The sequence below is a fragment of the Pan paniscus genome, chromosome 10 (genome assembly GCF_029289425.2).
Source record: "Pan paniscus chromosome 10, NHGRI_mPanPan1-v2.0_pri, whole genome shotgun sequence".
Lineage (NCBI taxonomy): Eukaryota > Metazoa > Chordata > Mammalia > Primates > Hominidae > Pan > Pan paniscus.
The window spans coordinates 114921270-114943737 of record NC_073259.2 but is presented as its reverse complement, the minus strand read 5'-3'; the positions used below and the strand labels follow the sequence as shown (position 1 = coordinate 114943737).

General features: G+C 38.4%; 1 protein-coding gene across 9 annotated transcripts in view; it reads right to left on the bottom strand.

The window, feature by feature from the left end:
• Positions 1–582: 582 nt before the first annotated feature.
• Positions 583–22468, bottom strand: part of RIC8B (RIC8 guanine nucleotide exchange factor B) — a 117568-nt gene continuing 95682 nt past the window's right edge. For 2 of the 9 annotated variants that reach the window (XM_008957980.6, XM_008957979.6), the window contains 2 exons: positions 16935–17054; positions 583–1963 (listed from right to left, as the gene is read on the bottom strand). In XM_008957980.6, coding sequence (XP_008956228.1) covers positions 1852–1963; positions 16935–17054 — 232 coding nt within the window. In that variant the 3' untranslated portion in view covers positions 583–1851. Of the gene's footprint in view, positions 1964–8740; positions 8876–13299; positions 13387–13429; positions 17055–22468 lie in introns of those variants that run through there. The other 7 variants (XM_024931065.4, XM_003832547.7, XM_014347331.5 and 4 more) reach the window with 6 other exon arrangements.

Genomic DNA, 22468 nt, shown 5'->3' with positions numbered 1-22468 from the left:
TTTTAAAAAAACTCAGGGTCACCATTATGGGAAGTAGTCTATGGGCCATACTGTTGTACACACATTTTCTGGGTCAACTAGAGTATCCTTTGGTAAGTAGACAGTCCCAGATTTGCTATGTCTTGAAGTTTTATTCTTCTCATCTCACTATCTAGTTTTCAGTTGGCCTTTTTCTTCTTTCAGTATGCCTGCCTTCAATCTAGCAGCCTCTTTCTTTGCCATTCTTTTGTGAGCTTCAAAGCCAGCTAATAAAACATGTTGGAAGCGCATGCAAATTTCAGTTCAGAGTCTAAGAGTGATATTCTTGAAGATCTCTCCCATAAGTAAGTTGCAAGAAACTTTGTGACATCTCCTCTGGCAGCTGAAAGGCCTTTAAGACGCAATTCCTGATTTTTTTGCTTTGCCAGAGAGGTAACTTCTGGATAAATGACCTTTTCACTAACACTCCATGTACTCTACCTGTCCTTAAAAAGGCTATTAGAAGTGGGACCATGGATGTAAAAGCACTTTAAAAAAGCATAAACTGTGAAATAGTATTGTTTAGCCCATGTATCTATAAAGAAACACACACAGATGGCCAAATTGAATCAACCCCAATGTTTTATTTAATTTAAAGTTTTAAAAGGCAGTGGTTAAGCACATTATGTATATATGTATATATATGAATGTATGTACGTGTGTATATACATACATATATATACAGGAAACCAACCCCTTTTCAACTTTAGCCACTGATGAGCTAGGCCCACTGTCTAGTGCATGACTCACTTTCTACTTCTTCATAGGACCAATTCTAAAAGTAAAAATAAACACCCTTTATCAGTTTAACAGTAACTAATTGTGTTTCTTTTTTTTAAATAAATAAAGTTACTATTAAACTGATCACATATGGTAGAAACGTAGAACTCACACACACACCAGCACACACAGTCCCCAATTTAAAATGTGATGTATGAATGACCTATATGTACAAATGGGTGCTGCTGACTCCCCCACCCCAAGCAGAGGCCACGAAAGAACTCCCATTACTCAGGGAGTCCCCATTCTCTATGCTGGGATGGAGGATGTGTGTGTTCCTGGCACCCCGGGTTAGACCTCAGAATGCACACTCCCCATGCGCTGATACAGATGGTGGTTCAGTTCTATGGTACTAGTGTTCAGGTACATTAGGGAATAAATAGGCATTTGTAGCTGCCTGAGAACTAAACCATCATTTATAACTCTTTATAGGGAGAAATGTATTCTGAAGTTTTAGCTAACTGACATACAAACTTTTAGAGTATAATCAGTTTGTAAGTCTGAGGCTGTGTGTGTGTTTCTATATATTTATACAAAATTGATATGAAGAATGGGGCTAGGTTTATGGAGCAGCTGCTAGGCTTCCATTTGGTGAGTTCTGATCTAAGAAGTCGCTTGCCCAAGGCTTTATTTACCAGCTCTTTCTGCTTCTCACGTGCCTCTGGCTGCTGGAGAGATTTAGAAGGGGCCACTCACACAAGTGAGGGGAAGGACATGGCTAAATCTTCTGCTAGGAATCTTGGCAAAAAGAATTGCCAGATTCAACCAGGGCCGCTTTATAGAATAAAATCCTTCAGTTCCATCCCGATGAAATGGAATTTTTTTTCTGCTTTTAGCCCCCGTAACCCCGTCTAACTGCAGCTCTGTATGAATGCCTCAATATCACAAAAAACACAGGGTCACCTCTTAAATATGCTGGATTCTCAATGAGTAAACCAGTTAATGTGTTTCTAGCCAAAGCAAGGGCATAAATGTTTTAGAGAAAAGATTCCCCTGGAGCTACAGAGAAAAGATGCTGATAAAGCAATATTGAGAGTTGAGCAGGTGATGCTTTTAGTCTGTGTCAGAGCTGGTCTCTTCGATGACAGAGTACTGGTTGAGTGCTTCCTCCAAAGGCGTTATTGTCCCATCAGGTTTTAGTCCCATTGGTTTAAGCAACTCCTCTCTAGAAAAAGAGATAAAAGAGAGAGAAAAAAAAGTATTCACCAGCATCACACACACACCCCTCCCCCCCACCCAAATCCACAACCTTTTAAAAAGAAAAGTCTTTAAAAACCAAAGTATTTTCCCTTGAGCTTTCTCTGTGTGTTTGTAATAGGAAAGATGAAAGGGGCATGGAAAGAAAAAGAGGGAGATAAAAGACTTCATTCACACAGGCCAAACCTACTAAGCCAATTAAAAGTATGAAAAGTCAAGGTCTAAATGGGCTCAGGACAAGGAGCAGGTCTCTTCTGTTTTGAATAATTAACCTTTTTTTTTTTTTGTGGATTGGTTTTGTTTTAGACAAGTTGAAGCTGCCAAAATTTCACCTGCCCCAGTGGTTGGAGCATACAATTAAATGGCTGATTTGATATGCATACACTTCATTCAATGGAATAAATCTGTCGGTTTTGATTTTGCCTCAGTCTCTAGTGATATGTAAGTACATGTTGATTCATTTCAAATTAGTTGGCCTTCCCCAACTCTCTCCCCGACTTTTCTTTCCTTCTCTCTCTCTCTTTCACTCTTTCTTTCCTCCTCCTCCTCCTTTCTAAAAAACACCATTGCTTTTGTTTGTGGCAGTTTAATTATGGGATTGACAGCCATTTTAATCTCTTCAAAGCTCCGCAACTGCCGCTTTTCAGCTAATCCAATTATATCTACTCCACAAGTTACAGCCTCATCTAAAGATGATTAATTATTGATTAAGCCAATCAAAAAGCATTAGGAAAGATTTATTTAATCTTTTCATAGGCTCTTATTTATTACATGGAGATTATGGTGAATGTACCTGTTGAGTTGCTAACTCCAGTCCTCCCATCCCTAGAAAGGTCAGCAGTGTACTTAAGAGTGGCCTTGAAGAGCCCCATGAACTGCTTAAAACTTATTTATCACAGAAATGGGCATCACCCCCCAAAAACATGTCCATAAGCAAAAACCCACATGGCAGCAGCTATAATGTTGGTGGGATTTGGATGGAGGGGAAATGACTCCCTCCTCACAGTTGTCCCTTAGGCCAACAGAAAGAAGGGCTCCCTCCTGGGAAGGGGCAGCCACACAGTAGTGTAATGGTGTTACAGACACAGTGAAACCTCCTGGGGAGGAGTGAGAACAGCTCAGTGGTCAATGGATACGCCAACAGGAGCCTAATGAAGAGCTCTGGCTAGCTCAGTAGACAACTTCGAAGTGTTTGAAAGCTTTGCTTGGGAAATGTGAACGTCTGACAGGCTAAATTGAGGCTCCTGAATACTATGAGGGAGGAAATGTGTTTCCCAATCCAAGAAATGGGGTCAGAATCATAGAACTTAAAGTTGAAAGGGGTCTGAGAGATCATTTAGTCCAACCCCCTTCTTTAATAAAGGAGACTGAATGACTCATCCAAGGTCACTTATCTAGTGGCAGAGCTGGACCTGGGACATGGGTCTCCTGAATCCTAGTCCAGTGATCTTTGCAGCCCACCACATCTGGATTAATTGCCCTAATTGCATTGGAGGAGCACACTGAGTTCATGTCTTCAACATCTGTTCAATGACTATGTGACAGGAACTATGTCATATACTGGGAGGTAAGGAAGACTGGGTACAGCTGCTGCCTTTGAGGAGCATAGAAAACAAATATATGCAAAAGTCATTTTGAGCAGAATGAGGTAAATGCTGTAAGAGAATTATGAACAAAGAAGTGAGGCAGCTCCTGAGATGAAGCACTGACCAGGCTGCCTGGGGAGGGCACTGTCAGGTGTCAGTGAGTGGCCCTGCACTAGGCAGATGGGCACAGAGCATTTCAGATAAAAGAGACTGTAAAGAGCTCTGAATGGTCCCACTGACGTGTGTGATTCTGTATCTTTTTAAACCTTTTTGGATTGTGTCAGCTCATCTTTTCTATCTCTGTGCTCTCATGAAGCCGGGAAAGGGCCCAGTGTTTGGGGAATGGTGAGGTTCAATGAAGGAGGGGCAGGAGGTAAGGCTGCAAGGGTAGTTTGGGATGCAATAGTCAAAAATGTCTTAAATGCCAAAATAAGGAGTTTAGATTTTACCCTGTAAAGAGTGTTTGATTACGTTTGTTTTATAAGAAAGTACCTCTGGCAGCAGCATGATAGACACATTGGAATTGGTGGCAGATAGACAAGTCATTAGGGGGGGTCATCATAATAGTGTGTGGGGGAGGAGACAGACAGCTGGATTAAGTCTGAGGTTGTGGGAAGAAAAGGCAACATTTCTGAGGTAAATCTCATGACTCACTGGGAGGAAAAGGGGTTGGAGAATGAGAGTAGTAAGTAGAGAGTTCCTGTTGTTTCAGCTCAGATGACCAAGTGGATGGTGACTCTATTCAATGGGGCCAGGACATAGGAGATGGAGATTTGGTGGGGAGATTCTGATATATTTTAGGACCTGAAGGGCTTGAGGTGCCTACATGACAACCATGTAGAAATGTTCAGTGGAGAGCTAGAAACAACGTTTCCATTAAAACTTCTCTCTAGCACTGACGTAAATTACATACCTATATTTTAAATAAATTCCTAGTTCTAACTGATTGTGCTAAAGGACTTTGTGATGTTGGACACTACATATTAACAACTGAAGCAAAAGGAGAAGAGGGAGAACCTGCTGGGAATGAAACACTGAGGGTCTGAAGGGGTTGGTAAACTCAGGTGTGGGGTGGGGACTGAAGGGTAGGGATAGGTAAAAGTAGGATTGGCAGATGGGACTGAGTGATAAACTGCTGGGTGGATATACCATCACTCCTGAGACTAAAACTACTGCATCTCTGATAAAAAGATGATTCTGGGGCTAGCTACTAACTTGTGTGAAGTATCTAGCACTTTCTCATCTAAACCCAGAAGTAATATTTTCAAATAAGTCTATCAGCTTTACCCTTGCTCCCTAATCCAATTATGGAAATAATTAAAAATATTAGTTTTATGGCCAAATTATAGGATTTCATTATGGAACAACGGGCCTATATTTTCATTCTTACTTGTGAACTATTCTTCTCAAGCATTTACTTTCTGGGTGCTTTGTATCAATCCCCACTAAAATGGAAGCTCCTCTGAAGGTATGAATTATTTTCTTCTCCACATGGCTCTACGTAATGCCTGGGCTCATTGATACTTCTGTAGGAAAGGCGTCAGTGAACACTGGCCATACAATCATGCATTGTGCAAATGAATTAAGGCAGCAATGTGATGTCATGGAAAGAAAAAAAAAGATCTGGAGTCAGGAGGTCTGTCTGAAGTCCTGGTTCTCCTCCACTTACCAGCTGTGTGATCTTGGGCAAGCTTCCGAGTCTCAGTTTCCCTACCAGTGAAATGGGGGTCGTGATAATCTTGGCTGTACCTACTGACTAGTGAAGATGTAAGTAGTGGTAGTAATAATAATAATAATAATAAGGTAGACCAAAGAGTTGTGAATTGTACAGAACAAATATTCGTTGTTATTATTGTGGTATAGTGAAAAGCACATATAGGTTTTGGAGTCAGACGGACCTGTGCTCTAATTCTGGATCAACCAGTCACTAGCTGTAAGAACATGAACTCACTGAATTCCAATTTCGTTCTCTGTAGAATTAGGACAGGAACACATACCTCACACTAAGTTGTGATGAGGGCAAAAGGCTACTATACATACAAAGTGTATAGTATAACATTAGGCTGGAATGTAGTTAGAACCCACAAATTGTCGTTCCTGTCCCTTAAGTGCTTACAGAAGGTTTTCCCATGCTAGTTAGGGATTAAGTGGGGGAAGAATATGCAGAGGCAAATAAAAGACATGGTCCCTGTCCTCAAGAAGCTTTTAGTCAGTTCAGAAAACACACACACATTAAACAATATTGAAAGAGTTACAGAACAGCAGATCAACAAGCTTGAGATGATTAACAGGCAGAGCCCTGCTTTCTTTAAGCTTTAAAATTTGTCAGTACACCCTTACTGTATTTGAAGTTGGTTTAAAGGAGATTTCTTGTCCTGTCTGGGAGTAGAAGGAGAGGATCATTTACAGATGTGTGACTGTTTGTTCTAATTGACCCCAGGCTTATTTCTCATACCCCCACCCTAACTTTTCTCATCTTCTTCCTCTATCCTTCAACTAGTGGCCCACAAATATCAAAATGAAATATTTGGTACAGAGACTCACTCCTAAAAGGCTTGGTAAATGACCTGGTTATATTGGACTGTCTCATTTATAATCTGGGACTATTTCATTTGCAATCTGTTGTATCTAGATCAGCAAGATGTGGACAGAGAATGGGAAGCTTTAATGAACACCACAGAAATATTCCTTCACCAGTCGTATGGCTATGCACATGTGAGAGGGACACAGGAGGAGACAGGGATGCTGACCACAGGCTCCTTGCAGTAGGTGGACTCAGGGGCCAGACTGTAATGGCAGTGATGGACACGGATTCACAGGGAGAAAGACATCCCAGAAGCAGAAGAATTAGTCAAGCAGAGGCACAGAAGCAAGAGTTAGTTGTGTGCAGGGACTGGCAAGCAGGCTGGCTCGGCTGAGATAAAGGAAAAAAAAAAAAAAAAAACTCAAAAGAGATGCGGTATAAAAGAGGATTTGAATGGAGACCTTGAATCCTAGGCTGACAAGTCTGGACTTGAGTACAAAGGTATTCTTGTTTTCTATTTCAAGAGCATCCTCCCACCCCCAACTTCTAAGGATATTAAAAATAACTGTCATTACAAAGTTTGAAAGCTATGAAATACTACTGCTCTGATATTTTAAAAAGAGAATGTCTATGCTTTACTCAATTTTCATATCCCTATGTGTCTAGCACAGTGCCTTGCAGATAGCAGATCCTCAATAAGTGTTTGTGAATTAAATTTAGTTGTACTTGATATTATCTTTCATTTTCCTGAAGAGAAAAGGTATGGTGTCTAATGGGACTCCTAATGACTAAACCATGAAGAGAAAAGCTAAATCTCTGGGTACACATTCACTTTCATCACGAAGATTTACAGGGTTAGAAACAGGATTAACATTCCACAGGAAATTCTGTATAATGCTTTCCAGAGATTTCTTGTTCTGTACTAGACTGTGAGCAACTTGAGGGCAGAGTCCATGTCTTCTCAGGCTGTGATTTGCCAGTATCTAGTATAGAACACAGCACACAGCAGGTGCTCAGTAAACGTGGCATAAATGGGAGACCATTTGTCAGGAATCATTCTCATGTTATTTTAACTGTAATTATTTTCCTGATGAATTAATATCATCAGACATTCTGACAGTTCAGCAGAAGTCAAGCCCCCTTTTCACCAGACAGCCTGGAATTCCCAACCATTAACTAACTGGTATAGACTGAGCTTCTTCCATATGGGGCATCAGAAGACCTAGATTCTAGTCTCAGATGTTCCACTAACTTGCTAGGTGTCCTTGGGCAGGTCACTTGCCTCTCTGGGCTTGAGTCTCCTCACCTATAAAGTGAGTGGTTGGACAAGATGATCCCCAATATTCTATACTAATTTCAAGAGGCTAAGTGTTGGGCTATGAAATAATTTTGATCTATTTAAAAAGCTGCTAGGTTTTTAAAGATACTCAAACTCATTATTACTAAGCCTTTGTTTCTAATGCAGATATTCTAAACCTAAGAGTCAAACACAGCATACTACCAAATTGTCACAGACATACACCAAGACCACAAGCCCTTTCTGCAAGACTACCAGCATATGATTAAAATGATTACAAAGGGAAACCAAAGCAATGGCAAGTGCTACAAAAAAGGATCCAAATTCAATCATGGCCCTCAATAAACAGGCCATTTCATAAAGAGTTACTGATCCTAAATTATGAAGGTCCTATCTAAAAAGGATGGCTATGTGTCAGATACATGTATATCATGGTAAAACGGAGATACTGTATATTGAAATGTGTATCAGGATTAAGATATTCACATAGCAACAACTCCTTCATACTTACCTTCAATGCTACACACAGGCCTTAACACAAGTTAAGACTGCCCTCGTATCAAAAAGTACAGTGGTGTCTACTGGATAAAGAGCCCATTCTAGGCACTGTGACAGTATCATGGCGGGCTTCTCATCTGATCAGGCATCTGGCCAGGGAAGAGATAAGCCTCCAAGAATGTTCAACTGGAACGAAACATCATTTAGAAATTTGATCTTACTAAACGATAAGGAACCATAATCTACAAGGGCTTGGCCAGGCAAGAGGACACAGATAAAGCACGTCCAAGAAAGGAAACCCTATTTTGCCCCAGCCTAACCCTTGGGACTGCTAATGGAAACCAAAAAAATAATTTCTTAAAGAGCTAGGGATGGGAGATACGGAATTTACACCATATTTAAAATATTCTGGTCTGTTTTTTTTTTTCCAGATATATTGTAACATTTTCCTGAGCCACCGTTTGCCTGTAAGTATGGTATACTCTAGGATGCCTGGGCTTATATGACTTCTCAGAACCTTAGAGAAGGTTCTGCTTTTTAGGGCTTCTGGTTCCTATACGACTCTTTCCCCCAAAAATGACAGTGCAAAATTGGGGTTCAGATACTAACATACCCAATCGCACAATATAGAATAGGTCAGACGTGTATGTGTATAAAACACTTTACTTGACCTGAAAGCAAGAGAATACTCTTGCCCACAGCACATGTTTTTGTGCAATACAAACAAAACATTCAATTCAAGTGTACTTGTTGAAAAACAGGACATAATTAAGCAGTTGGTAAAATGCATTCTTGTTTCCCACTTGCAGATCTCCCAAGAGTCCCTTCGAATTTACCTATACGAGTTTCAGCTTCCCGCTTGCCACTTAGCTTGATAACGACTCAAAAATCATTCCCTTGTTTTCAAGGGCTCTTCTTTCTTGTCTGCTCTGTGTACTACAGGGCAGTATTGACACATGGAATTAATGACAGGGTCTGTAATGAAACAACAGTCATGCAAACACCAGTCTGCTCTTTTGATAAAACAGCATGTTAGAGACCTATTCACCTCCCTCTAATTGAGTACTACATAATAGTTCCGATCCTTTTATGTAACATATTTTGTTCTATGATTAGAAAAGAAGAAAAGGGGGGGAAACATATGAGGCATTGCTTCCTTCAATCACCCCCTGATTAATTCTCTGTTTTTAATGAGGGCGGCTGCTATTTAGGCAGGTTCTGTTACATACTTGTTTTGTTGACTTCTGTACAATGTATAACAAAACCCAAGACAGGATAATTGGGAACCATTTCTTAAGCACAGGATTCCTGCTCTTAATGTAAGGTTGACTTGGAAAAAAGAATCCTGACAGTTTAAATTAGCCATTTCATATTTAATTCCTTTTCACATTTGAAAGATGGGATGAGAAATTAGTATATAAATAAAGCATTTTAATTAACATAGAGCTTTTCAAAAAATGCCTGTTAAAATGGATGGAGCCTGTGATAGCCCTGAGAAGGAAGCTCTGTAGTTCTTTTAAAGTCTGGGCGTGCATCTTATATCAAGATTTCAGTATCACTGGATAGTTCATAATCCACTGAAGTATAACGGGTTTCCCAATAACTTGTGATATTCTTATAAATGTTTTCACCTCTTTTTTTCTCACAGCAATAATATTATAACCTTTGGACTGGTAAACATGTTCAGTTAGATACTGTGAAAGTGTCCTTTAGGCTTGAACCCTGATCCTTCATCTTTCATCTAATGACTTCCTAGAGTTGACTGGTTACACCAATCTTTCATTAAGCCACTAATTTGGTAGGAATGAGTGGTATGGTAGCTTTTCCATAGCAAATTTGAGGTCTAGGCTACATCTTTGAAAGGATTCTGAGATCCTTCCCTCAGCCCTCATCATTGTGCTTTGGGATTGGGTACAATTGGGAAAGTAAAATATGCAACATAAAAATATTGTTACCCAAGACAAATTGATATGGTGTACAGTCCCCACATCACCATGTCTTTCCACTTTATAAAGGTAATTGGGAATTGTCTAAACCAGGGATGTCCAATTGTTTGGCTTTCCTGGGCCACACTGGAAGAAGAATTGTCTTGCGTCACATAAAATACACTTAACACTAATGATGGCTGGTGAGCTTTAAAAAAATTGCAAAAACATCTCATAATGTTTTAAGAAAGTTTATCAACTTGTGTTGGGCCGCATTCAAAAGCGTCCTGGGCTGCGGGTTGAGCAACTTTGGTAAATAGTCCCATAGGGAAGCCTTTTTTAAGTTAGGTTTTATTAATGTGATCACATGTATGAAAATTTGTCAGAAGAGCCATAATCATTCTCTTTTTAAAACAATTTAAAAACCTTGTATTAACATAGAATCATAGAAATTTTACTTGTTCCCTTCAAAAAGCTTTGCTTTGTTTTGTGTTTTAAAATATAAGCTATTTATTTAGTATTTGACCTGATACCTACGAAGAGCTCAACTGTGGAATGAAAAAGCAGTAATGCATGTCCTCTAAATCTTAGTTCTCTTCTAAAGTAAATATGCTTATTATCTGTCTTTCGTGCTTTTCATTTATTTAAAATTTAGAATGTCTTATTTAAAAATAATCAGACAACTTTTGAGAGCTGTTGGTAATTTCTCACAATAGCACACAATCTGGAGTCTCAAGACTGAAAACTGGACTTGGGTTAGTTACTTAATCTTTGGTGCATTTAATCCTTAAAAAAATACCTGACGCTATTCACAGGGCTGTTTTAATAATCAATGGAGATAACGTATATGGAAGCATTTTTTAAACCTTAAAGCACTATATAAATATTAGTTTTTTTTTAATCACTGTTCACATTTCTGTTAGATCACATGCAAAGCTTCTAAAAATCTGCTACCCACCTAATTTACCCACAGTAAACAGCATGGTTAAGAAAATATAGAGAAAAAGAGATCAGGTATAGTACTAGAAGAATAAAGTGCAGTTTTATCTTTAAGTGGTTTTAAAAATTATTTCTTGGTAATTTATTTACAGAATTTTTCTTATCTGTTGTCCAAATTAACAAAATAAATATTAATAGGTCAGCATGCCAACTGACACTGTAGAATAAAGTAGTAGAAACAGAAGTTCTTAACGCTCTTCCCAATAAGGAAGGATTAAAAGTTAAAGAATGAGGAGAACTACGAGAACAAACAGCCAGTGGAGATGATTCTTATTTGATGTTCCTCTACTAGTCAAAAACCATTTCAGAGAGTACTTTAACCAAGAGCTCAAAGTAGTTATTCCCACTACAGATCTAAAGAACAATGACTACAGATAGGCAATACAAAGGTAGCATGACGTCCTACTTAAAGGTGTCTAGCTACTGGAAAGGTCCTATATAACCTAAGGATAGATAATATCAAGCTTCTCAAGTTAATCCTCCCCTGACACCTTAAGGTGTTTAATTTAGCTGGATCCAAGTCCTCTTAATTCAATTTCCAAGCAACCTTACAGTATATTTTAATGAGGTAGAACAGCACTGTCTAATAAAAATATAATGTAAGCCACAATGTAAGCCAAATGTATGTACTCTTAAATGTTCTAGTAGCCACATTGAAAAAGAATAGGTAAAATTAATTTTAATATTTTAACCCAGTGTATCAAAAATATTATCATTTCCATATGTAATCTATATTAAACAAATAATGAGATATTTTACTTTTTTTGTGCCAAGTCTCTGAAATCTAGTGAGTATTTTACACTGATAGGACATCCCAATTTGGACTATCCACATTTCAAGTGCTCAACAGTCATATATAGCTGTGGTTACCATACTCTGGACAGGGTAGTCTAAAGAATATTCTGATGAAAACAAGATCTTTATATTTTCATATCTATAATAGATCTTACAATGCTCTAAAAATTAGATCATGTTTATGAAATGTACCTGAAAAGCATTTCCTTAACTAACTTATCACAAAGGTAGGTATAATCACAGTCGTTGATATTTTTGTAAGGAGAGTAAAATAACTTATTTATAAGAAAAAACTATGTATTTGTTATTTTTCAGTTATAAACTACCTATCTCAGCCTTAGTCAGTTTAAAATTAATCTTTTGATTAAAGGGAACTAATCCTATATCTGATGCCTGCATTTATTATAAAAGTCATGTTCCAAATAGTACACAATGACTGGCAACAACAACAAAAAAGAAAACAAAACACTTATTGGCTAAGGAGTAAGAAAAGGAAGAAATGGTAGAACAATTATCTTTAATTTATATAAATATAAATTTTAAAACATAGATTTTGATGGCAGAATATATAAGTAAAAAGGCAATGTATCTTGTTAGACAGTGACGGGGTAAGGGTGAGTAGAGGATTAATTAGCTCTGGTTCCAATTTAGAAACTAAAGGGGATTAGAGAAGTCAAAACAAAACTGTAACTTGAAATATTATTTCCCTTGGTTAGTTTAAGCTTAAGCCAGTCAATGCTCTCTCCCCTTTTCTAGAGGAGGCACCACTATTATATACAAGTTGTGTGCAATAGCTAAGGCAAATGAAATTGTATTAGGCACAGTGGGCTTGCTTTTACTACACAATTCCCATTCAGATCTCCTGCTTGAGTTGCAGGGGCTTATTTTTTCCGAAGTCTCAGGGAAGGAAAGAGGAGGTGAAGAGGCAGGCAAATTTCATCCGCTTTTCCATCTCTGCCCTCACATTAAAAAATGTCAAATGAGGCTTTCTATAATTTCATGCCTCAGGCCTTAAATGTTTATATTTGATAAATATTACAGTTATCATTCTATATTAAAGGAATTATGGACCCCAATATTTAAATAAGCCAGTCATGACTCAAAGTACTTTATGGAATTCCTTTCTGGCCCTGAATTTTATGACATCTGGCCAAAAAATGGAACTGACAGAGTATACTTTAAAGTCTTAAGCCATGTAGGTATTTTAAAGCAAAAAACTGCCCTTCAAATTTGGGGATCAGCTATTTTCATTATTTCATCATCACATACTGTGGAAACCACAGGGTACAAGGCACTGTACTAGCTAGACATGATGGGATTTATAGGGTTCAGATTCTTTTCCAACTCTTTAGACCTCCAGGTGCACTGCCAATCACCTTATCTACATCTATCACAAATATAATCCTTATACTAAAAAAAAAAAATCACTTGGAATACTCTTAAGTCAGCTGGTATTCAATGGGAAGAAAATATCTGAGCACTAATCTCTCCAATATCTTTGGAAATCTAGTTGAGAGAAAGCTGCTAAGGTGATGAGCTCCTTGAGGCAGCGGCTATGTCCAGCATGGAGGCAAAATAGAAATGTAATTTTAACTTTTACATTGGTGGTTTTACAATTTTGGTAGTGAATAACATCTATACCCTACACCAGGCTCAGTAACAGTACTTGGCATGACCAACCTTAGTCATCATCACTTTGGTAAGTGCTTTGGCACGGGCCACTGTTGCTAACCACCATCCTGGTGCAGGTCCTTCACATCTGCTCTCCTATGGATGGAAAAAAGGAAGTGTCTAGTGTCCATTCATTGGCCACATCACCTCCAACCCTATCCTTTACTCACATGCCTTTCAATTCAGGTGCAGGAGAAAACCATTTCATTTTTGAGAAGGAAAGTTAATCAGACAAAGCTATGGTACACTCTTAGCACAATAACGACTTGGTTGAATGCAGAATGTCCTAGAGTGAAAGGGAGGGAACTAACCAATAGTACAATGCTGACAGAGTGATGAGGAAGTGTTCTGGCAAACACTTACTATAACAGACAGACACCGTAGCACAGTGGACAGAGCAAACGTCTTGAGTTCTGGAAAATGAAGGTCTAGTCTCACTTTTTAAAATGAAACTAGAAAGAGGATGTATGTGAAAGTGTTTTATAAACTGTTAAAAGGAAATGAATTATCATCAGTCATTAGCTTGGAAATGCTTTGGGCAATTCTTTGGTACTTGCTTCCCCCAGTGATAAATCTGATAACGTACTAATCAAATAATGATAAAACAACCTGAGCTCTTTAGAAGAAATAAGTAGTATGTGACTATCCAAGACTTATTAACAAGATTAAATTTCTCTCCACCTGGAATGAATGGTCATTTTTCCATTTTTCTATTAAATACATCAAAATTCTAGGATCAGCACAAATGCTAGCTTTCCTGTGAAACAGTCCCTGAATCATCCAGACAGAATGAACTACTCCTTTTCCTGCATGCTTACATTTCAACATAGAACTCATTTTGTCATTATTTCCTTCTACCTTGTATTCTAGACTAGATTACAGTCATTTCTTCCACTAGAATGTGAGTTTTCCAAAGGCAGAGACTGTCACACTCTCCTCTGAATCTTCCTCAGGTTCCTAGCACGATGCCTTGCACAGAGTAGCTGCTTAGTAAATGTTCCCTGAATTGTACTGAGTTTAGTCTATTTTGGCTTTATGGCATCTTTTTTTTACCTCAAAAAAAAGTGGAAAGAGAGAAGAAACTTAAGACTAATGAGGAACACAGCACAAAAGACATGTAAGACGCATAAAGAATGACTTCATTCTTTGCATTACTGCTTTGGAATGCCCACTGCTGATCTTTATACAGTTTTGTCATTGATTGTATTTAGTGAGAGCAAATGTTAGAAAGCATACAAAGGCAGACAATGTAAAACGCCCAACACACGTCATGCAAAAATTCTGTATGATTTGAACTATTCTCAAGGTTGCCTTTTGCTTCAACTTTAATGGCAAAATTGATACCATCAAAGCCAACATAAGACATATTTGCTCTGCTTTAAACATGCAAAAATCAGTGTCACCTTCAGTTGGGCATCTGCTGGGTACTTCCGGATAAGTAGGCATCTTCTTTGAGGCATAGTTTAAATCAGGTGGAAGCTGGGGTATTTCAGACTTGACGTTTGTATATTTATTTGTTGGCAGCTTCTAGAATATGTGGATTCCCCTGAGATTAAAAGGAGAAGGACCTAGCACCTTTGTTTTCTGTGCCTGTGATAGAGATGCCTTATGAAATGGTAGTTCCTCTATTAGTAAGCCAAGTATCTGGATTATACTGTGTAGTCTTAGGCAGTTATTTCCCCTGTCTTCCATTTCCCTACCTGGAGTTTATTCATCCAGGGTAGATGGCCCAGTTAAATGGCATTTGTGTTAAACTTTAAAAACTCATGTTGTTGGTCAGAATATGAAATTTATGCAACTGGTTTACTGTCCTAACACACTAATGTGTTCTACTCAGGTCCTTGCTAACCTTTCCTCTCCAGTTTCTACCAGATGGACTCTGTCGGTTTTTTTTTTTTTTTTTTTTTTTTTTGAGACAGAGTTTTGCTCTTGCTTGACCAGGCTGGAGTGCAATGGTGCGACCTTGGTTCACCGCAACCTCCGCCTCCCAGGTTCAAGCGATTCTCCTGCCTCAGCCTCCTGAGTAGCTGGGATTACAGGCATGTGCCACCACACCCGGCTAAATTTGTATTTTCAGTAGAGACAGGGTTTCTCCATGTTGGTCAGGCTGGTCTCAAACTCCCGACCTTAGGTGATCCGCCTGCCTCAGCCTCCCAATGTGCTGGGATTACAGGCATAAGCCACTGTGCCCGGCCTGACTCTGTTGGTTCTTATCCTGTTGTTCTTATACTCCTGTGTTTCATTAGCTACATCAGCTCCTCCTGGAAGTGGCCAAGCACACATCTTATCTTTATATATTCATTTTGATCTTATTCTGCCTCCTATAGGTTTGCCCTATCGGTATCTTCTCTGTGACTATTAATCCCTTCTGGGAGGGAACATTTCTGTTCTATACAAAGGTATGGAGAATGTAATTTGCAAAGAGGCAACAATGTCTTTTGAAGATTGTGAATATAGTCAGTTAGCTGTAACTTCTAACCTTCTTGAGAAAGGATGAAAATTTAAAAGGGCTAGCTGGAAGTTACTGAGTTCTAGTCTTATTAGCTTTGTAGATAATTAAGCTATTTACTCCTAAACAACTTCTACCACACTACCAGCATCATACTCTGCAGTGTGGATAAATATCCATACTTGTCACACTCCCCATGTCAGTCTCTTGTTCTTGTCCATTTCTACCCCTAAGCCTCTGCTGTGCCCTTAATCTCTGCTTGTTTCTGTGTTCCACCTTTCCCTTTCATGGTTGGCTCTCTGGCTTTTCCATTCCAATGGCTCCTTCTTTTGACTGAGGGATACTAGCCTTTACACAGTTACTGTGAAAAAGGAGATGGCCAGAAGAAATTCATCTTTAAGTGGCAGCTGCCACCAACACACAGAAGCATTCATTCAAGATGGCTTAAAGAAGATAGTGACTCAATGTATGACTAGAAAATAGAGTGACTCAGCCAAGTATGAAAGGAATTATTTTCTAATAACTCCTCCAAGAAGACTAGTTGCTGATTAGTATATACTTGATTTAATTATTTCAAAACTGGTTATTTTTGAAGGGGAAGGAGGTGAGAAGCAAGAGGGGAAGGGGAGTTTTTTGTTTTTTTGTTGTTTTGTTTTTTTTTTTTTTAGAACTCCTAATTAATACAAGTCCCTGTTTTCAGAAAATCCTTCATGTGAGCTATTTCTTTTCACTTTTTCTTATTGGGTGCATGACATTTTAGAATTCTTGGTTTCAGCAGCAACCCAAAAAGGCGTAATTGCAAACTTACACATCAAAAATGAAAAAATAAAAGCATCATGATTTGAAACAAAAACTAAAACAGGCTAAAACAAAAATACAAGCAGCAGCAAAATCACTGAATCTAACTCACAGCATCTTTTTGAAGACAGGGAGGTTAGTTGGTTAATTATTACAGTGCTCTGGTAGTTACTATCTTAGCTTTGAGAGTTTAAATGTTTAGGAATGCACATCCAGAACCGGCACATGTAGAAAAACCATGGTAGCCAAGAGCTATCTGAACTACTGCTGCCTGGGCCACCCTATTCCAATCAACATGGATTTCCAGAGTTGCTGTTCTATGGTAACTCTCAGTGAGAGAGACAAAGAAATAGACCATTTTTAGAAACCAAGCAAAAAATGGATGGGAATACAATACCTGGAAAGTTTATCAAGCATGTTGACAAGTTTCATGGCTTCATATTCTTTTTGTTCTTCTGTCATTTCATCTATGGGGTTTGGCATTGGTTCCTCTAAATGACCAGTGATAAGATTAATGCTACAAAAAGAAAAAAAAGTTATGCTGTATGTTTTAAAATTATGCTCTTTCTATACTTTTCTGGTCCAACTTTTAAGTGATAATAAGAAAGAGTATAATAGCCAAAAAATTGGCAATAATTTCAATTTTATGGTATAGAACTGATATAGGAATTTTTAAAACTGGACTTTTCCACTAATTTGCTTTGGGAAATGGGCTGTACTTTTTTTAAAAAACGAAAACTGTCTTGCCAACTTTTTTTTTTTTTAGAGGCATGGTTGCTTTTTAAAAATACAAAATTTGATTAGTGCCGTTAGGATATCCGTGGATGCACAGCTTATCCATTAATTCTAAGGGGACACATGATTTCAGGGAAGAAGAAATGAGGAAATCCATTTTGTGATACAGCATAAAACAAACATCAAAAAAAATTGGAAAAATGATGACAGAGAGGCTACAATCTGGAAATGAAAGCATGCCAATTTATAATCTCAGGAAATTAGTCCATTAGTGAGACCACAGAGGGCAATGAGTGTTTAAATAATAAAAGATAAAGCAGAAGAACAATTTTAATTAGGTTTGATCTGGCCTAGACAAAAAAAGGGATGAAATCTAGCCTACCAAGAGACAGGTATATCATCCTGGCTTTCTGGAAATAGATTTAATACAGTACTTAAAATGAATACTTTGCAAAAACTTTGTATGAGGTTATAATACCAAACAAACTATTCTCTTAGAGAAAAGCCATACTTTTTTTTTTTTTTTTTGAGGACAGGAAATAAAAGATAACTCTTTCAATGGCTCCTAAATATCTACAACAAACATTTTTCTGGAGAAGCAGACAAGAGATCACAGTATCTTGTACCAGCCAAGTACATACTGTTTTTTTGTTTTTGTTTGTTTGTTTTGACAGAGTCTCGCTCTGTCACCCACGTTGGAGTGCAGTCGCACAATCTCGGCTCACTGCAACCTCTGCTTCCTGGGTTCAAGTGATTCTCCTGCCTCAACCTCCAGGGTGGCTGGGATTACAGGCACGTGTCACCACGCCTGGCTAATTTTTGTATTTTTAGTAGAGACGGGGTTTCACCATGTTGGCCTGGCTGGTCTCAAACTCCTGAGCTCAAGTGTTCCTCCTGCCTCAGCTCCTGAAGTGCTGGGATTAGAGCCATAAGCCATGGCGCCTAGCAGATAGTTTGTTTTTAATGATCAAATTAAATATCCCTGCAAATAGCAATTGCTAATAAATTGCTTTCTAGGGTCTATGAACATAAACGCTTTCAGAAGCCACGCCTTTAAGATAAGCAAGTGAGTGAGAGGGTCAAATATACACAATGTGGAGTGTTGGGAGATTGAGATCAACTGGAAAACGGTGCCCAGTTTAAATTAAAAAAAAAAAAAAAAGATACTGGCCAAGACAAAGACACAGTGATTAATTAAATCTTCTGGTAGCCAGCTTGCAACCCCTCTTTGAGACTTTCAGTTGGGCAAGTTCTTTACTGACCAGGGCTTTTCTCATTTGGGGTAAAGGCTTGCTTACTACGTACTGTTATCTATTACTATTAGATTTACTTTTCTTTTCTACCTTCCTCAGAGGCTGCATGACATACCAATTCTTATGGAAGGACTCAGTGCTCACCATCCTCGAAAACCTGATTCAAAACCTATCTTGCCATTCTTGCATAAGACCTACATCTAGAGTCATGTTTAAAACTTTTCCCCCATTAGAAACCCAATATATAAAATAGACAAAAGTGAACTGCTCAGGCAAGAAGGGGATGGGAATAGCCAAGTAGATAGGGGCGTAGAGTCCCTTTATTTGTCCCCTACCCACTTGTTTTCTCTTAAGGTACTTTCAAAGGTTCTGGGGCAACCTGAAAACCCATAGCCTTGTCATTTATTTCTAGCCTTGGCTGTACATTAGAATCACTTGAGAAACTTTAAAAAAGGCTTGGGTGACAGAGTGAGACTCCGTCTCAAAAAAAAAAAAAAAAAGCTTGGGCCTCACCTTAGACCAACTAATAAATCTGTGTGTGCGTGTGTGTGTCTAGAGTACCTGCTTTAGACACTCATTGTGTGCTATTTCCTCTTTATCAGGTGCTCCTAAAAGAAGAGAAAAAGGCCTCCAGTTAGAGGCCATCAACAAAAATGCTGAATGGGTCATCGTATTTCCTAAAAGTCAAGAACAAAGAAGACCCAGACAAGGCTTCTGAGAACTATGGAGACGTATCCAGATGCCACACTGAAAATACAATTCCACCACCCATCCATTATTTGCTCAGGCATATAACAAGACATCTCTTTTCACTGGTTTCTCTTCTGCCACCTGTTAAATTAGAAAAACAACTAGTCTTATAAATGAATAAAGGTGCTTATTATAGATACATACCACTTCCCAAGCAAAGAAAATCAGGCCTTAGAAGAAAGTATAAGGGAAGGTAGATGTATTAACTATGTAGATCATGCTTATTTGCCTCTTGAGAGATGGCTTCTCTCCTCAAATTCAATGGAGCTGTAATTTGAAAAATCAGGCCTGTAGGCACTTTTAGGATATAATGACATTTGCACACATGATCACATGCTTCAGGGAAAAAAATGAAATCAGGAGGACACACTGGTAAGCTGTGGGCTTATTGTGGGCACCACAGCATACAAAGTCACTATATGAATTCCCAGATTAGGACATAGTTTGATGGTTTTCTTGGTTCTCTTAAGAGCTTGGTGGAAATTAAGTCTGTTTTACATAAGGTAACCTCAAGTCCCCTGGCTGCTAAAATGATATAATGGTTTGCTCTGAAATTAGCTACTAAAGTAACACAATTCTTTGCTATCTGAGTATAAAAGCAGAAGCCAGAAATTCATTCTTACAGAGTAAGAACTCATTTTTTGCCATAGAGTAAAACATTCCAACCCTCCAAAGTCACTCTAGGGATTTGGGTTTCATTTTTTCCTTTAAAAAGACATTTTTCCCCTGGATATTCGGAAGAGTGTAAACAAAAGCCACAGAAAACACAAGTTAGGGCACTGAGGTATAGCGTAGCACTCTCTTATGGGAAAAATGCCAGTGTGCTGTGGCAGAAGGCAGATGAACACTGTCTCTTCTCCCGCTCCCCACTTCAAACCAGAGTCTCATGTAGTTTCCCTACCCAGAAAGGAAGAGAAAACAAATAATAGCTACCGTGACAACAACGACGTGAGATTTCATAAAATAGATTACTTTTGGTGGAACAAATACCTGACACCTTTCAACCTCAAACAGTACAGTCTGAGACGCCACAGTCCAGGTTTCAATCTTAACGCTATGAAATTCTGGAGTTTTATTTCATTCCAAAACTTGGAGTCTTAAGATGCTTTAAGAACACTAATTGTGGTGGACATTTTATTGGGTAATTATATTTATCATGATCTCCTCCACCTTGTCTCTGCTCCTCTGTCCCATTTTGTAGCACTCCAATCCTGTGACTTCCAATTAGGTGACAAGAAGTGTCTAAATTCTTATCTGTGGTATTTCATCATAAATTTTGTATAAGACTATTATATGAACTGACAACAGCTATGGGCCTGGAGACAAAAGGATTAAGACACACTAAAAAGGTATGGACAAATGAACACAGGTATAAAACCTGAACTGTATTTCAAGTCTTTTGCTCTTTCTTCAAATTTTTGCTACCTTTGGCCAACATCAACAGTACTAGGTCATTTAACAAAAAAGATCCATTAAAACTTAATTCGGCTATATGAAAATTAACTTCAATCTACAATGTGTGGCTTAAATTCATTCAAAGCATTCTGGTTAAAAAAGGAACTCTAAAGTCAACCTACAGGAGTTGGACAGGTAAGATAAGTGAATAGGATAAGCTGTCAAACCAAAGGAGCTTATTCCTCGTAGGAAGGAAACCACAGCTACTCAATTCCATCAACTGGTTGTCACGTAGAATGCAGGCCCTATGTTACCAGAACTTCCAGTTTTTCAAAAGAAGTTAGAAATCAAGATTTTCATCTATGGGATATGTTAACAGAACTTCCATTTTTTCAAAAGAAGTTAGAAATCAAGATTTTCATCTAAAATATCTGAATTCTAAATGTTGCTAAGTAATTAAATTATTTTAAGAAGCACTGTGTAAAACAAGCAAAACCACAAACCAAATAACCAATAGGACATGGAGCAAGCCAAACAAAACATACTTGTGGGCTAAATCTAGACAATTTGCAACCTCTACGAAAGGGATCAGGGTTTTTAGGAAAGGGCATTTTGTAAGCCAAGACCAGGAAAGAAGGGGACAGGCGGGTGGGAAAGGAGATGTTATATGTGAATGAAACTAAAACAACTTTCCAGGGGGAAAAACCCAGAATACACTGCTCCCCCAAAAAACAATATAAAGAACAAAATGGAAATTTACCATATCTGAATTTTCTTGAATTCTATTCCCTGGCTCCCATTCCTCAACTAGATGTAGAAGCTTGACGAGGAAAGGGAACTCAATTTTCTTGGTATCCTAATGCTGAGGAGGGGCTAACTCAAAAAATTCATTCAACAAAAATTTACTGACTGCCTACTGTGTGCGGGGCACTATTCTGGGGACATCTACATGAACAAAAACAGACCAAAAAACAAAAAAACAAAAACTCCTCTTCCCTCTTGGAGCTTACTTTTTGGAGGAGAAAACAGACTTAATAAGTAAGTTATATGGAATGTCAGAAGGTGAATAGCACTGTGAGAAAAAAAGAGCAATGTAAGAAGTATGATATGGAGTGGTAAAGGCAGGAGTGCAGCAACTGTTAACAAGGGCACAGAACAGGTGATACCTGAGTAAAGACTTGAAGGTGGTGAGGGAATGACAGAGATATGACAGCTATCTGGAGGACAGGCATTCCAGGCAGAAGGAACAGCAGTCAACAGAAAGGCCTCAGGCAGGAGTGTGTCTGCAGTGCCTGACACATAGTAAAGAGGTCAGTGTGGCAATAGTATAGCAAGAAAGGGTGCAAGTATACCACTGCGAGGACGTCTGAACAGTTGACTAGTCTGATTTACATATTAAAAGGATCCCAACTAACAGCTGTTTTGAGAACAAAATGAAGAGGAACAAAGGTAGAAGCAACAAGGCCAGTGAGAAGGCTTTGAGAATGATCCTGGAGAGAGATTTTAGCTTGGACCAGAGTGGTAGCAGTGATGACAAATAAAAAGTGTAATTAGATTCAGAATGTATTATGAAGATAGGACCAGAACTACCTGACAGATGTATGTGAATATTTACCAATTTAGAATGAATCAAATGGATTTTTCTGTTTTCAGGAATATCGGGGTATACACAGATACATTTTCTTTCTTTTTTTTCTGTTTTGGTTATATCAAAGAAAAATAATAGATGCTCTGAGAACAGGGAAGCTATCTGAAGGGCAAACTTATTTCTCTCTTTGATTGGCTTTGAAACAGAATA